The sequence below is a fragment of the Labrus mixtus genome, chromosome 6, assembly GCF_963584025.1.
Source record: "Labrus mixtus chromosome 6, fLabMix1.1, whole genome shotgun sequence".
Lineage (NCBI taxonomy): Eukaryota > Metazoa > Chordata > Actinopteri > Labriformes > Labridae > Labrus > Labrus mixtus.
The window spans coordinates 16,543,649-16,561,177 of NC_083617.1; the positions used below are offsets into that span (position 1 = coordinate 16,543,649).

A 17,529-nucleotide genomic window follows, 5' to 3' on the forward strand; every position below is an offset into this window, starting at 1 on the left:
TAATTAATACCAAATGAATAAATATTAAGAAGATAAGGGCCAAGTTCTGCCAATAACCATAACAAGAATCAAGTTCATTTACATCACAGGCTATGTGATATGAAAAGGAGGAAAAGGCTGCACAGCATATATTCCATATTTTACCTTTAAAATGAAAATTAAGTATTTGATTTAAAATTGTTTATCTCTATGAATTCATTTGAGCATAGATATTAACTGTGAATGTGATTTGAACTTTATGACCTACGTTTCTAAATTTACAGGAGAAGCAGAAAGAGAGGGAGACAGGGTGAGCGCAGGACAATTTTTCTCAAATCATGCATTATTCATATTTTCCAGCACTGGTAATCACTTTTAACACTCGCCTTCTGTATCACACTTACTAGACGAGAAGAGATGGAGAAAAGTGAGAGGCAGCGAGTCATGCGGTGCAAGTGGTCGCACTGTAAGGACCACGATTAACAAGTCCCAGGAGGTGACTGCAGAGCTGACATGGAGAATGTCAGGGCGTTTGTAGGTGTTGACAAGCTGGTGACGGCTGAACTTTTCACTCTTAAACAGTTGTTAACAACACAAGAATTCTTCCTGTTGTTTTCCGACAGAGACTTTTAGTTATAAGAGCGAGAGTCGAAAACAAATTAGGAATTTGATTTAAAGCATTTATCCTCCAACCTACTTTCTGCCCTAGTCTATCCTAGTTTTACATCGTTTCTGGTCTTGAAGCTTATTAGGAAAATGTTGAGGGTAGTTCGGGTAGAAGACGTTATATCTGAAAATGCACACAGCAACATGTTTGGGTTCAGGTTAGAAACACTTGATTTGTATAGCACAGAATATAAATTCAATCCAATCCATAGACTTAATATTTTAACTTTGTAACTTTGTCAACAACAGTTTACGCATGAAATATTCACATGGCAATTCAAATCAATGGGCAGTTTTGTGAGGGTTTATTATAAATACTGGTTGACTACAAATAAATACCATGAGGGCATCCTCTACATGGCCTACATTAAACCTCATGTGCTTAGCAATAAAGTAAATAAGACAAAATATAGCAGTTAAGGGAAACATTTACCCTTGAAGAAGAGTAGTTTTCCAATTAAATGTAAATTAAAGTATAAAAAAAGATAAATAAAAATCTATCTATTCTTAATGTAAAAGATAAGACACTAGATTTGTGTATCTGTGAGTAAGGAATTGGTTATTATTCACATCCACCACACTGTTTTTTTAATTTGTCTGGTCAGTCATGGCTATGTATGTGGGCACATTTTCAATCTCAAATAGAAATTCCTAAATCGGACAGTTGTCATGGTGATGAGAGTTTGAAGTCTTGATTTAGGAGGTCCCTGGAATTGGAGTGATGTTGTGAAAAACAACCCCACACCCTCCTTTTTAAGTAACTTTTTAAGTTTTCATTTTACTTGATGGAGAAATTAACAAGGTTTCATATCTCTTCTGGATTTAGACAAAAAACACCACAATGATACTTCAGAGTGCAGGTGGGCAAGATTTTCCATTGTTTAGAAATGTTTCGAAATCCCACAAAAGAACAAAACTTTCCAATGACTTTTATTCTCTTTTTCCTTTTTTTTCTGTTGCTCCAACCCCACTATGGCTGAAGATCTTCAATGAAAGGTAACAAATACTATGATAAACTCCAACAAAATGTAAATCATTTCAGAAAACACAAAAGTTTTTTTTTATCAAACCTCATGCCTACAAATGTATCAAAGCAGTGCTGATATTCAGTACATCACTCCCTCTCGTGTAAATATGGAGCTCTATGTAACAGAAAATGAGGACAACACTTAATATGAGTACAAAATTCTGAATGTTTTTGGCCTATTGTATGGTTTGCTGACGAGATAAATAAAAGATCTCTTAAAGTAATGAAGGAATTACAAGATCAGCAATTTATACAATGTTAAACGTCATAATGACATCATGTCTACACAGGTAAATTAACTCCTAATTTAATGTCTAAAAACACAGTAGAACATTATTTCGCTGGCTCAGTGTCCTCATTGAGTATAATCACAAAAACAGTTTTGATGAGGAGCTTTAGATTTTTGTTGTTGTTGTTTGATTTAGATCTAATTTTGTGCTTTTGCCTTTATTTTTAGACAGGATGGGGGAGTAGCAAACCGGGAAAGAGATCGGTGAATGACATGTGGGAAAGGAGCAGCAGGTCTGACTTGAACCAAGGCTGCAGGCTTGGAGAACCATAGTGTTTATACATTGGGTACAACCTAACCGCTAGGCTGTTGTCACCCAAGTAGCTTGAGTTCTAATGCAGCTACCTGCAGATGACATGATCATCATGGTATCTCTAATGACCTTAAACCCATCAACTTCCTGCAGTCTGGGTTACGAAAGCAGCCTTTTCATGGCCAATCTAAGTGGAATCCTACTTATAACAGATTTATCAGCCTTCTTTGTCCTTTACAACTTCATACCCCACTTGCTACGCCTCTGGCTTACCCACGACAACTTGGTTAATTAAATACTAATAAGAATGGCAGTCGAGGAGAAGAGAACTGAAAGAGAGGAATAACAAGCAGAGCTGAAAGGGGACAGAATGGAGTTAGAGAAGGAGACAGGAAATAGGCGAATAAGAAGAAGTATTCCTTGATACAAACATAATGAAGATAAGAGAAGATGGGAGTGCTCACCATGCTTGTTGAGCAGCACAGCCAGGTACTCTTTGTGAAAAGAGCCGACGTAGAGGAGCAGAGTGGGACTCTGGCTGGTCCTGAAGCTCAGGGAGACATTTTCTGCTCTCAGGGTCGTGTCAGTGTAGATGGAGGAGGGCAGAGTGCTGCTGCTGCTCCTGTTGAAACCACTCCACATCTGCTCCTTGAAGGTGTAGATGATAGATGTTTCTGACTTGAAGTTGGCTGAAACCTCTGCAAGGAGGGAGATAATGTCAGACGTTTGATAATGGTGGGCAGTTATATTGCACGTGTGATGCATTTAGTTTTTGTCTGTTGAAAAGTTTTGACCACAGGTAAAAATTAGGGTTTACAACTTCATATTAAAAAATCAAAATAAGTCATCCTGTGCATCACTAACTTCAGATTTCAAACACATCAACATTGTCTTCCAGAGACGGTATCATTTGCATTTAAATTTGATTGAGCCAATACTGTTTGTGTTCACGTTGTAGACACGTTACGGCTAATCTCACAATGGGGCTCTTATCAGTAAATCATACTGTGGATGAAAAGCGACCCAGCAGCACTGACAAAAAAACACTAATTAGTGAGCTTGAGGAAATAGAACTGCTGCAGAAAACCATCTGACTGGTGAAAAATAATTCATAATGTAAAAAAATGATGTTTGTGAGTGTTGGAAATTTCCATCTGACAAAGACAAAGCAGCCGGACTCATCAGTTTACAACACTCTGCTAGTGTGCTGTTGTGATGAACTGAAGTCTTAAAACCGAATTCCTTAGACATTATGGAAAAGTTGAGAGCAAAAATGTACACAGCTCCCCCCCCCACTTGATTAGTGAAATGCCAATTATATATTATTTTCCAGCACTCTACAGACAGTGATATCATTAATACATAACATTTCAGAATATTTTATTTCTGTTTATTTCCTAATTTTCCATCAGTACAGGAAGTGATTTACTTTCTGTAACTACCATTAATTAGGTTCCATTTTAACCATATTAAGGTAAGCAGTGAAATACAATGTTTGTTTCTCCAGTACCATGATGCCACATGTAGTGACAGAAACACAAGGTTTGACCAACCTCAGCTTAAAAAAAACTGTTAAAGTGGCAGAGGTAGTGTAAAAAACAGACTGACACCAGCTGATCTATGTTACATAATATTTATAACATAGGGTGAATATTGCAATAAATAGTCCTATGTAGCGTCCACTTCATTTGGTTCTGTGAATGTTTCTATTTTTATTTGTTTTTGGCGTATAACTTGTCAGTGTGTCTCCTCGAGGTGCAGCTGTGAGATTAGGGACAAAGCCTGTACCTCTCTTGCAGAAGGCTCCAGTGAAAGCGGACGGGCCACAGTCGCAAGAAAAGCTGTTGGGTCTCTCCACACAGCGACCTCGGTTCTGGCAGAGTGAGCCGTAGCTGCTGCAGTGGCCTGGACACCCTGCCTGAACCCCGGGGGTGATGTTTGCTCTCTCCTCCAAGTCCAGAGTGACACCGTTCATCTGCAGAGAGCGAATGCAACCCCGGAAGCCCTTCTGCCTGGATGCCGTGCCTCCTGAAGACACACAAAGGGTAAACTTCAGCATGTATCTTCACTTATGCTTCACTTATCTATGTGTGGGATATTTACATGTGACCCTTTAGTTTTTGATGCCATGTTTATCATTTAGTCCAAAAAATTATCAAAAGCATCATTCAGTGTGTGTTTTTTTTTTGTCTTTAACAATTACAATGGTGTAACGCACAATTGTTAAAGACAGATATTTTGAGACAGTACTCTTATTTTATTCCTCATTTGACTTCGACAATTTCAGAAAAAAAAACTTTTCTTCACACTTCAAATGAGGAGTTGAAAAGATGTTCAAAACTCCTGCATGTTCTTTTCAGCTGCAAATCATGACCGTTAAACTGCTGATGATCATTTAAAAAAATAAAATAAATTCAAGCCCAATCCCTACCTTCCTAATCAGAAAAACAATAGCAGATCTTCTCAGCATACAATATTGCAACCCGATAATCTTTCAACAAATGAATGAAAAGCATATCATCTCTTTGACCCTCCTGGGGAACAACACTGACTCATATCTGATTAGAACATCAACAGGCAGAAATGCTCTGTCCCCCCACCTTCATGAATTTACCACCACTCTCATACTAAAGTTTTAAAAGGATGGCGTGATGAAGTTCTGTGTAACACAAACTTTCAATGGGTGGACTTTTCATGGGTTCTCTGTTTGTCAGGCCAGCCCCATGCTGAATGCTGATACTTGGAAAGTTGGTGAGCTGTCAATCTGTCTGACAGTCTGCTTGTCCTTCCTGGCCGGCTGACCGTAACAGGTTTTCTTTTCCCCCCTCTTCCACAGCAGAACTTAAACTCAAAAACGTATTGTGTTTCTTTTTTTACCTTTTATAATACAACCTCCAACTGTTCTCAGCTTTCAGGCAACTGCAACATTATAATTGTCAAGACTCCTCAAGCCTGCTGTGCTGAGATAAACAGCTTTCCACCACTGCAGAGATGATGAGGTTCACATCAGGGCCTGACTTTTCTCACAGGATGTCATGAGAGGACTTCTTTAACTAACTGGGTTCAAAATCATTACCAAGTTTACTCTGCAAAGAAACTGGCCACTATGGTGCAAATGCAAATTTTCCCTTTATCCACCTGGACCTCGTTTAAAAGAAAAATCTATTCGGGAGGATTTTCTCACAGTCTTATATGTGTAGAACGATACTGAACAAGGACTTCTATAAGCTGACTGACCTCTCTCTAATCTTTCAATTTCAGCGTCGATTAATATCCAAGGACAGCTTCGCAATCTAACCTCCTGTACAGGATGAACAAGGATGGGAAGCAGAAATGTAGTTGTGAGTTTTGCTCCAGAGTTTTGTTTCTGTCACAACCCCATTCCCTCCTGAGCAAAACAGATAAAGATGTGAATTCACCAGCAACCCCACGGCCAATAAATATGAACCGTACAATTCATTCTCTGTGTGGTTTTTAGACAGAAACTTATAGAGTGAGAAAAAGTAATAGCAACATTTTATAGCAGCTTAAATGTTGCTGAGTTATACAATTAAAACAAATGTCACACTGACAGTAACTGTAACACAACTGCTTATGTGTTTGCACAAAGATGAAGCATTGAACTGCATGGCTTTGGGAGGAGTAGCTCTGTCAAATGAGAACACATTTGTGCGCACAGACACAAACAGACCTATAAACAACTGGCTGTTCAGCTGCAGGTGGATGTGCCCATCAGAAGGAGCCTCGCGTGTAGCAGCGGGGAGCTCGTCCAGACGTAGCGACGCCTCTTTTACGTTGCGCTCGGCTCGGATGCTGTGCCACCTGTTGTTGTCCAGCGGGAAACCAGCCGTCGCGCGAACCTCCAGCGGGCCGTTACCCACATCAAAGGAGAAGACTACCTCAGTGGAGGCTGTGTCAGGTAAGGAGAATGAAGTGAAGAGTTACAGTACATATCAACACACATTCCTCTTCCCTTCTGTATATCCATGCAGCCCACGCCTCTCTTGTTCCACCTCGTCACTCAAAGGTTTGCTCAGGCAGAAACACACTATGCTCATGCTCCTGCCACATTTCAGAGAGAATACGATTCAATTGTTGTCGCTATTTTTTCAATGTTCCTTAAATCTTCCATTTTTTTCCAACATTAATAAAGTCAAACAATGTCACAAAACAGAGCAAGAAAGGACAAAAATGCAATGTTTTGAGCACGTGTAGTTAAAGCCTACTCTTTGATTGCAACTCTCACATTTTTTAAGGTTGAGAAAGACCGGGGGTAGTTTTTCAGGCAGATGCGTCACCTCCTGCTGAGTTCACGCTGGTTCAAAACCTTATTCCAAAGATGATCCTCCTGCTCAGGATGTGTTCACTTCCAAGGAAAGTCAGGATTAGATCTATAAACCGAACGGTTTTACTTACAGCTCAGTTCAATCCGAATGAAGTCTTTGATGCCCAGGTTTTCCAGAAAGACACCAGAGGAGGACGTTGTTTTAAACAGGAAGGAGATGTCGGCGCTAAGCTCTCCTTGAAATGTGGGAAAGTGGAGGTACGACGTCTCTTTGTCAAAAAAAGCAGCGTTCCAGACGTTCTCTGAAAATAAATGCAATCCTATAAATCCTGTTTCTCGAAGTTTACCATCATTCAGCAGAGAAATTAGTTTATATTTCAGCTTTTACAAAAATATTCTTCTTGATATTGCTTGGCTCCGGGACTGGACTTACTGTCTCCATGGCAACGCAGATGCCCCACCCTGTAGGCGCTCTCAGAGTCAGGCCTCTGGACATCCCCCAGCACCAGGGATCTAACAGGGAGGGTCTCCTTATGGGTCAGCAGGCCTGAGTCACTAGCCCTGAAAATGTCAGGATGAAGCAAAGGAAGAGGAGAAAGAATTAATTGAAAGAGGAAGCCAAAGGGTAAAGACATCACCAGCTAAAGAATTGTTTCCACAAGTAGATTACCATATGGATACATGAGCTACTTATTAGTCCAGCTGTTATCTTACACTTGAAACGGGCATTTATCTCAAACCATACAAAAATTCTGTCTGTTTTCTTCCTTTTGGTTTGAAGGAAACAAACAGTACCATTCGTTGCTGTCAGCATCACAGTTGCAGTGGCGTTTAAGGTCCACACAGTTCTCCTGCAGACCGCAGGCACACTGCTGGCTGCCTGGTGAAGCCCCGCCCCAAAAGGTCTGCACCTGTCCTGCACCTGCACCTCCTACCCACCAGCTGAGAGGAGAGCCGTCTGCAACACATGAAGACACTCGTCTTTCAAAACCACAACTGCAAGCACCTTAACTCAACCTTAGGTATACCCATAATCTCACTTGCTCTATAAAATGTAATTTCAGTTTCTGATTCATTTTTTTGTTAAACGGCCACCTCGCTCTCATTGACATTTTTTTCACAATAAGGCAAATCATTTTCAGTACATATAGAATGTAATACCGCCATTTGTTTGACATTTTAACAACACAATTCACACTCACTCACAAGTCCAATTATTAGGTTCTATCAAGTGTATTTTCAGCACCCATAAAGCTTCTCGGGATTAAAGAAAAATAATGAACGTTTTTGTGTCTGTTGAACTGTATTTTTTTTAAACTAATAGTAAAAAAAAAAAAAAGAGATGGTTTTAGAGAATATCATCAAGCCTTACCCGGTGTGTTGAGGCGTGACTTTTTGCAGTGATAAATCAGTTCCTGTTCGCAGTGCTCTGATTGGCTTATGATGGCTGCCAGCTGCTCCTCTCTAGATGTGTACACAAAGTGAGCCGAGTGCTGAGTCTTTCCCAGTGTAGGTCGGACTCGGGTCAGCTCTGTGTTATTGTGCTGGATTTCAATCCAAGTGTTGTCCTCTGGTGGAGAGAGAAGCTATTATTCCTCTTTTCTATGAGTATGTGTATGTGTGTGTGTATGTGTGTGTGTGTGTGTGTGTGTGTGTGTGTGTGTGTGTGTGTGTGGGGGGGGGGGAGGGGGGGATGGGGGGGGGGGGGCCTTTCCTCAGAATTAGTACTGCAAAAAAATTAAAAAGTGAAAAACAAGAGAGAGACTGAATGGTCTGCATGGTGTGGAATGATATGTGGGTGTGTTTGATGTGTGTGTCATCCACCTGTCATGTTGCAGTATATCAGCTGTGGTCTGATTGGTCCGCTGCCGTCCACATCGATGAAATAATAACCTGATGAGTTGCCTTTGTGTTTGTATGCTTCACAGGACTGCTCGTATATTGCTGAGAAGAGAGAGAGGTTCATCATCATCATCATCATCATCATCATCATCGTCATGACATAACAGTTATTTATAATAACTATATTCTGACAATACCATTACTTTTATACATAGGCAAGAGATTTCTGTTAGTATTAAAAAAATCTTGACTCTTTGTTTGATTAAAGTGTTACAATTTTGACAGATTTGTGCAACGATGTAATTGATGGGCACTGCTTTCATATCTCCCTTACAACAACTGTCACTCATACTGTAACCGGCATTTGTATTTTCCTTAAAACATTGGATGATAAGGAGGGGGAAAAACTCAAAATATTCTCTCTAGAGTGAAGATGCTTTAGGGCTGAAATTTTAGACTAATAAGGAGCCTATTTCAAAAGAGTCATACTTTCTTATTTGGCCCTCTTTTCCATATATTTTTTCTCCATTATTTTATTTTGTTTCTACTCCTATCTTAAGTCTTTAAAGGCTACTACAATGATGGACAGATGTTTGAGTTTGACCTTCTGCTACAGCATGTCTGCAGGGACCTCAAGGTGAAAGCAGCAGGTTGTCTAATTACACCACCATATGACCACAAGTGCAAACATATACAAGTACACACTACACACACACGGAGTCCGTACTGTGTGTGTGTGACCTTTAAACACAACAGAGCTTGTTGCCCTTACAGCTGTGACAGGTGGCTCCACTGTAGCCGGTACTGGAGCAGTTACAGTGGAAGGTGCTCCATGATTGAGTGCAGCTGCCTCCGTGTTCACAGTGACTCGGAGAACACCTAGGAAACAGAAACAAGCACTGATCTATAATTCATCTCTATTTAAATGTATTCTTTCTGTTCAAACTACAGCGCAGTATTGAAATCATTTGGCTACACCTTTACCAGCTGCAAAATGAAATAAATGCAGGCAAAATGTACCTTTAATATCCATCCAAATAATAAATCTCTGTTTTAATGAATTAACAGACAATAACTTCCGAATGTTTGGAACATATACATGTTGCATGAATATAGTAAAAATAAAAACAGAAGGGTTACATTGTCTTCCTTTTTCCCATAACTGCAGTCATGATGCATTTGAGGCCGACACTTTCCACGAGAGTGAACATGTAAAATTACATTTTTTTGGAAGTGTGCGTGCTCAGAAACACTTCCCTGCATCAATACATGCTGAGGCGAAGGCTCTCAGAAATATTTGTGTCATCTAAAGCAACTTTCTGACAACAGGAAAAGGAACAAGGCTCTGTTTACACATTTATTCACAATACATTACACATTCAGGATTACATCTTTCTTTCCTGTTCATCAACAGCCTGTTTGTGGAAACTCTTTCGTGATATCTTGCCTTGCAGACTGTCAGCATAACATGAGAACAGCTGGTTTCCTGTGGATCAGCAGCTTGTTTTGCAGAAACTATTCAGTGATGCCTCTGACTGAAAATATAAACCTGCAGCTATTTTGTCCTCAAACTTCATATGACATTTCAAATAGACTGAGGCATCCAAAATGCATCCAGCAAAACATATTTGACCAACTTTGCTGCTTTTAACCGATACTCTTTACTTCTCTGTTTCAGGACTCAGCTTGGGTGGCAAGAAAAACAAGACAGAAAGGAGGAGGAGGAGAAGAAAAAAGGGGAAGCATGGTTGTAGGATACAATGAGAAGAAAATACAAATGCTGGTGTAATTGCAGGGAGGGTGACAGAAAATGATCTCCAAAAGAGGGAATCAAGGTCCAGAAACAGAAACGGAGGAGAGAAAAGAGGGAGGGAGCAACGAAGGGTGTAAAGTTTGGGATGAATGGAGCTCAGCAGCGACTGGCTGAACATAGTTGGAGGGGAAATGAGATCAGCAAAATGTGACTGCAGAGAAACTGAAGAAGAGAGCAGGAAAGCTGCATGTTTTTTTTAATCTCTTACTCAGTAGGAAATTTAGTGATTGAAAACGCCTTGCTCAGCAGGCTGTAGGTTTGCTCCTTAGTAACAATTGATTTGCTTCCTTTTATTGAAAAGCAGTTGGGATGGAGGCAGGTGCACTTTTTGATTTATTCCACACATTTGGCAGTCTCTGGATAGGATGGCAGGCTTATCTGGCTTTTCTGAAATGATAAATATCTTATTATTTACAGTCTATGATAAATATAGAGGTTATGTGAGCAGTCAAGCTTGAGGCTTATGTCAGTAAAGGACACTGCTGGTTGGAGGTGAAGGGCTGGAGAAGTCAAATCAATTCTTCAAGTTGCCAAACTACAGCTGCTCAGAGAATAATGTGGAAGTCATTAAATTCATGTACAAATAGAGATGTTTGATTAAATCAACAACGTGGAGAAAGTAAAGACAGTTTGTAATACAGAGAGACATATACTGTATTAAGCTACCTCAGTACATGATGATACAGAAATGTTCATAGTATTGATCATGTCCAATGCTTGTAATGGAATTTGTCAGTTTATTTTTCAGTGTATCTGTTTTGGTTCAACAGGGATTTAGTCCCTGTGTGTTCTAAATGTATTTTGTCCATCAAGGGACAAAGACTTTTTGTATTAAATTGTGTTTAACTGACACTGCCATCATACGGCCTTCTACTGCACTGTACATATGTGTACATATATCAACCCTGAGACACAGGGCCCTCATCTTTAAATGGGTGTGTGCATCCTCAACCTTTTTAAAATACATTATAACCTCTATGACATTTTTTTTTGAAGACACGAACAAGGAAAACCACAAGGAAGCTGCATGTCTCTATATGATGCCCATAAAGGCAAACAAGACAACAGCTGGATTCTTTTCTTATAAAGGAATCATTTTAGTACATGTTGAGACTCTAATGTTGATCCCATAAATCCCTCTGTCTGCAATTTGCTGCTGTCTAATAATCCATATGTAAGCCCATTTAATTGGAAACCAGCCTCAGAGAAGATTTGCAGGCTTCACAATGGAAAAGTGGCAAAAAAAATCAAACCATATAACAAAATATCCTCTGTAGTGTGTCTCTTACCAAACGCACATTCCAAGATAAAGAAACAAATCCAATTTAGCAGTGCCATTGCTTTGGTAAATATCCCATGCGTAGATATTCCAACGGTTTTGCTCTGACCTGTCGATGATGCCACACATGTCAATCTGCAGGTGACTGTAGTTTCCCATCAGCCTCTGCTGCACCACGATCAAATCCACAGGTTTGTTGTCGACAGTCAGTAGACGCATACATCCCTGGAACGTCTTGTAGGGGTTCACACACAGCTGGCTGCTCCCTTCAGGAGGACAACCTGCAGAGGACAGGAAACAAATCCAGTCAGCTAATCAAACAACAGAGGTAACCGTGACGACCACTCTTGACAGTCAGAATAATGCATGTGAATTTTTACGTGTCGTACCTCCAAAGAAAATTTGACCCCCTGCGGTGATAAGGAATGAGGGACTGGCGTGGGCAGTGGCTCCTTCATCTCCGTCTACAGTGACAGTCAGATGTCCTCGTCTGGAGATCAGCTCCACAGAGTGCCACTGACCATCACTCAGTGCTGAACCTAAGGACACAGATACATTACGCTGTGCACAAAGATACACGTGTTGACTACATTTTAATATCAGAAAGTTTAGGACTGCAAATATTGCTTATTTACTACTGCAGGGAGATTCTCTATGTTGCTTGAGCAATCAATAAATGGTGACAAAACTTGACCCTAATATGTCTTTTCTACTTTTTCACGTATAACCAGTGCTCATGGATAAGGGACTTCAGCCTTTGACGAGCTTTTCTATGCATTTCGATGTTTACAGTCTCAGCAACTTGAGAAGTAGGATTGGAGTCAATGTTTAGAGATGAGAAGTCTAAAAGCTGACTGTTAGCTGGACTGTCATGACAACAGATGTCTGTTTAAACACATTCAGTCAAGCTAAATCATCGTTAGATGATTGCCACTGGACTCGGAGGTTGTTTTACAGTGGGCGCGTTCTAACCCTCTTCAAACTGATCATTTTCCTTCATACACCCAAAAGCAGCTGAAATGCTAGTAGAAAGTACTACTAAGAAATGCAAAACAAGAACCATTATGATACCATAGTTTGGTCCATATGGTGCCTTCAGATTCCAAATGAATATGCAGAGTCTGTTAGAAGAGACCAAACCCCACACCAATGGAGGCAATAGCATTGAAAATATTCTGATTGAAGTCTGAAGCTTAAGGTCAAACTGACCTACATCTAGCTCCAATGGCGCCCTGCCAGCTTTGTGGATCTGCAGATGGAGCGTTGCTTCGCTCAGGTACAACCAGACTGCGCCCCCTTGCTTTGTGAGTTCAAAGGTCAGCAGCAGGCCCGCCTTGTTCCACGTCCTAAACTGAAGCTTCACAGACACGCCAGTCGATGATGGTTCCGTCACCCCTGGCAACCAGAGGAAGCTCTGGGGACTGGTAAACGTCACGGCAACAGAAAGAGGTTCAGTGCAGGAAAAGGTCACATCACCCTGAGACAGATGAAAGAGAAGAGAGGAGGGAGCATGCAGATGGAGTAAGTACTTTAGCAAAAGTGGGGAAACACAAAACAATGTAATTTTAATTCATTTTTAAGGCTGTTCCCCGTTGCAGAAGTTGTCATTACCATGGCTAATTAAAAAGCATTAATGCATAACCATGATGTTGATATCCAGACTTTAAATAAGCAGCTGCAACATCTTACTGTAGGTCATAGAGTAAGAGCAGAGAGGGGAAAAAAGAAAAGAGACTTTGATCAGTTGGTCGCTGAGCAAGGCACCGAACCCCCAACGACTCTGGTGCGGTTCCTGCGTAGCAGTGTGTAGCAGCCCCACTCTGACCACTCTCCACTAATACATGTCCACAGGTCCTGTTTGTTCACGATTCGTGATTCGGGCCTATGTGTGTGAGAAGCATGTCTCTCAATAACGGAGTGAATCGCCCTCAGGGATTAATAAAGTTTTTTTTTAATTTAAATAAAAAAATCAAAGGTGTAAATAATTGTGTAGGTCCCATCGCCAATGCAATGTGAAAAAACCCTGTGCTCCTCGACATCATCCAAGTTACCTTTCAAAACAAAGTGCCATTACAACCAGGTCTTTAGGCCTACCACGAGCTATAGGTGTGAGATATCATTTCAGCTGGACAGCTCGTTAAATGTAAGTAGTATGTAAACTTCATCCTGAATTGCGTGTGCATGGATTGTGTCCCATTGAATCTCAACAGCACTCTTCTCATTAGCCTGCATCACTATATAATGCTTTAACTACGTCACAAAGAGCTTTTCCATTTGATCAAGTGTCTGTGTGTTGCATACTCCTCTGGAGATAGAAACCCAATGGGGACAGAGATATCTCTGCTGGTTTCCCTGGCAGAGAACGCACTCCAATTGCAACCACTCAAAACTAAAATTCTATAATATTGTATAACTACTTTAACAAGCGAAATGTCAGAAAAAGGTATGTTGTGCTTACTATAGAGCATGCATGCTTTTGCTCATGCACTCCAACATTTTTGTCAAAACTTTTTTCCTGATCAAATTTCTGCGATGACAGTGCAGATGTCCTAATGTAGCCTGTAACCACACAAACAAGCTTCTCATCAGCACACTGTGAGCCAGTTTACCTTCACTGTGACCCGCTGGTCTTTCTGTTTGGCGAGGTCTATCAGGTTCACGCCGTTGTAAACAAGATTTTCCAAACAGCCATGAAAGTTTCTGTGTGACCCGACTGACCTCCGAGAGCCGAGAACCTGCTCTGCTCCCACACTCATCTGTGCAGGGAAACAAACATGAGCACAAATACAAGTCGAGTTGAGTTGATGGCAAGTGAATGTTTTTGAAACTTTTACACCTACACAGACACAAACCCACCTGGTCATGATCCCAGTGGGTTAATCTTTGAGGGATCTGCACCCACAGTGTGCTTTTATCTATGGTGAGGTTTAGGTGAGTGCTGTGATGCTCCACTGCGAGGTGGTGCCAGTGTTGGTCATCTAACAGGCTGCCAAGAGACACCAGATGCTGGCTGTCTGCTGAAGAACTCCTGCCTGGGGCGCAAGAAACGGAGAGAGTAAGAAAACATATGAAGTTGCTGAATTTACTTTCTCATAACTGTAATCTTGATATGAGAGCTGCATTATGATCCTTGTAGAAATTCTGTCTTTTGTTACTTTTAAAAGTGTCTTTTCAACTTTGCAACTCAGGGAAGGCTATCTACAGTAAAGTATCTTTGTATTTTCCTCAGCGTAATAGGAAATGCATCCTTCCTTTCTCTAAATCCTTGTCTGTGTACATAGTTTACTCCTCACAAACAGGCAGTAACAGCTGTTTCTTTACTGGTTCAGTAGTGGCACCGTTTTCTGTAGGGGATCACTTCCTAGAACCATCAAAATAAATCTACATCTACAACTGAGAAAAAGCAGGAAAGGTCAGAGATAATGCATAATTAACGCTCAAGGGTGCAGAAAAAAGGATGCAAAGGCATGAATAAATGACTAAGGATATGTGTCTGGTTTGATACATTCCCTGTGTTAGCAGAAACAGAGGTGAGGATGGAGCTAAGTGCATGCAGTCATTAATATTAATAAGACATTTTTTTAATGGAGATAATGAAGTCTGTGTGAAGAACAAATAAAAGGAGAAAGATAAAGAGTGATGAGAGAGCGAGACATTCAAGGGTTCAGTCATTAATCATCATTGACCTGACAGATGTGGAAGCAGAGACACTGAGAGAGGAGGAGACAGACAGAGACTTCACCAAGTGAAAAGAAGTAAATGTCTTCAGATTCTTTTACTGCACAACAATTCTGTCTATTACCAACCTGCTGTGCTGGGATTAACTAGAAAAGCTAGTATGTTAAAAACAAGACATTCACCTTGGAGACATGTATGGTGTACCTTGAGAAATTGTGACCTTTTTCCAAACCTAAACAATATTTTTGATACCTTAACATATCCAAGTCAAATAAATGCAGGACAATTTAATCCTCAAATTCTATGCAGCTAATCAATGTGGGTCAAACATGGCATCTGTGTAAGTGGAGCAAGTAAAATAAAAACATCACGGAGAAAAGCTAATCTGTTTATCTACAGCCCCGTTAGACTGAACACAGCAGGGAAACAGTCCTATAAATCAGCAAGGATTGAGGAGAACAACATTGTTTGTCAATACTATTGAACACGGCAAACACCTCACGATCTATGAGACAGCTGAGCTCACTCAATGATGAGTCAATGATGAGTTATTCAATGGGTCAATGACTCATTCTGTAACCAGAATGAGTCATTGACCCAGCATCTGCTTTTTTAATCTACTGTAGACAGGGGATCAAACACATTCACACTTCAGATTTAATAAAGCTTATTTGACTGCTAAAAACAGCCTCTGTGGCTGATGATCGATAATGTAATCATTTCAATTTTGTAGTAAAATATTAATGTAAAAAAACAAACAAAATGTCCTTTTTGAGTCCAGCACATAGATAAACTATACGCTCTTTCAGTCCCTTTCATCTGCCTCATTTTGGCACAACTGTAATTCCCATTATCGACTTAAATAAATAGCTTTACATCTTTAATGGAACTCAGAGAAAATGAAACACAATGATAGACAACATAATGTAGTAAAGCATTTATGTCATTCATGCTAACTGTAGTGCAAAGGACTTTTATATATATATATATATATATATATATATATTTGTTGTGCAAAATGAAAATCAGGCAGTTTAAAAGGGAAATAAACTGAAGTCTTAACCTGTCCTCTCTGAACCTTTCAGCTAGAAGGCACACGATCAGTGAACATTTAATGCCAGTATATTTACTTTCACAAAATATTCCAGAAAGAAACAGAGATTAATAATAAGCCAATGGGCTACAGAACAGTACAGACACATTGTTGTGTATAAATGTGGGGGCAATGCCTGGGAGAAAGAGATCATTTAAGAAGCCAGTGTATTAATTCAGACAGTTTGAGTGTCTTCTGTCAGGTCCTGCTGAAGGTTACTACGGGGCAGGCATGAGGAGGGGACAAAACGGCGTAGTATGGTTTGGACTGGAGCAGCACGCACTGATGAGAATCAAATGCAAAACTTTTGCCTTTTTCTTTAATCAAACTTAAGGAACGCTGAACTTTTGTACGTTAAGAAAAACGTAATTTTAATTTCTTAAAACATCGATTTTTCAGCAATCGAAACTTCACTAGATAGATAGTTATCGTTTTGGATATTATCTACAAAATAAATGTTAATCAGTCCTGCTTCAGTTAGGTCATTTATGGGATTTACAAGTGTTTCTTTTTCTGCTAAACTGAGGCATCAATGGCCAAGCAGTCTAAACAAGCAAATCTTTTCTCTAAAAAATCTAAAATTCAAGATTTTAAATAAATCTAACATTAAAGTCAATAGAATAAATAAATCAGACTTGGATGAGTACAGAGCGGATATTTGGTGTTTAGGCACTTAATTAATAATTTCCCACAACCATCACACCAAGCTGAGCAAAGCAGAGAAAAAAGAACCCCATAAAAACACAGAGGCATAAACCAGCTGTTCTACTGCCTCAGCTGCAAGGTCAAACCAAGATCTTTAGAGAAGAGAAAAGAGAATACTAGTTCTACTCCAACGCCTGTGAGTATGTTTATTTATAATTGCTTGTCCTACTCGTAGGTACTTTATTATCATGTAAATCAACATTCAAAAAATATATACAGTATGTGAAACAACACTGAAAGACTTTTAGTATCTAATATGTCAAGTAAAAGAAAAAATGGATCCTTGATTGCCCTGGATTGTGTCCCCTTAATCTCTCTGAGATGCTTTTGTTTCAAACCTGATGCCTCTTTTTATTTATAGGCTTCCTTTTAAAAATAGTTGCATAATTTATTTTAATTTTTTTTTTTTAAGACTTATGAAATCTCAGTCCTGACCTGAAGAGAGAAAAACATTTATTTAGGATGAGTAATAGAGCACTTTACAAGTCATCTCGACTCCATGTGCAAACTTTGCAGAACACCCGATTTAATACTACACAGGTCAACCACAGCAAACAAGTTCACATATGCACCTACATGCAGTAAACACTTGGCACTGTAACATAGTCTTTTGAATCTCT

At 39.9% G+C, this 17,529-nt stretch overlaps 1 protein-coding gene across 1 annotated transcript in view; it reads right to left on the reverse strand.

Moving 5' to 3' along the window:
• The window catches only part of LOC132975611 (contactin-associated protein-like 4), a 64,935-nt gene that overhangs the window by 8,006 nt on the left and 39,400 nt on the right, over positions 1-17,529 (reverse strand). Inside the window, exons 6-19 of the mRNA XM_061040289.1 lie at positions 14,290-14,465; positions 14,043-14,189; positions 12,643-12,910; positions 11,823-11,972; positions 11,543-11,714; positions 9,114-9,220; positions 8,324-8,443; positions 7,872-8,069; positions 7,295-7,457; positions 6,933-7,060; positions 6,631-6,801; positions 5,906-6,124; positions 4,003-4,242; positions 2,679-2,912 (exon numbers count right to left, since the gene is read on the reverse strand). Coding sequence (XP_060896272.1) covers positions 2,679-2,912; positions 4,003-4,242; positions 5,906-6,124; positions 6,631-6,801; positions 6,933-7,060; positions 7,295-7,457; positions 7,872-8,069; positions 8,324-8,443; positions 9,114-9,220; positions 11,543-11,714; positions 11,823-11,972; positions 12,643-12,910; positions 14,043-14,189; positions 14,290-14,465 — 2,493 coding nt within the window. The remainder of the gene's footprint in view (positions 1-2,678; positions 2,913-4,002; positions 4,243-5,905; positions 6,125-6,630; positions 6,802-6,932; positions 7,061-7,294; positions 7,458-7,871; positions 8,070-8,323; positions 8,444-9,113; positions 9,221-11,542; positions 11,715-11,822; positions 11,973-12,642; positions 12,911-14,042; positions 14,190-14,289; positions 14,466-17,529) is intronic.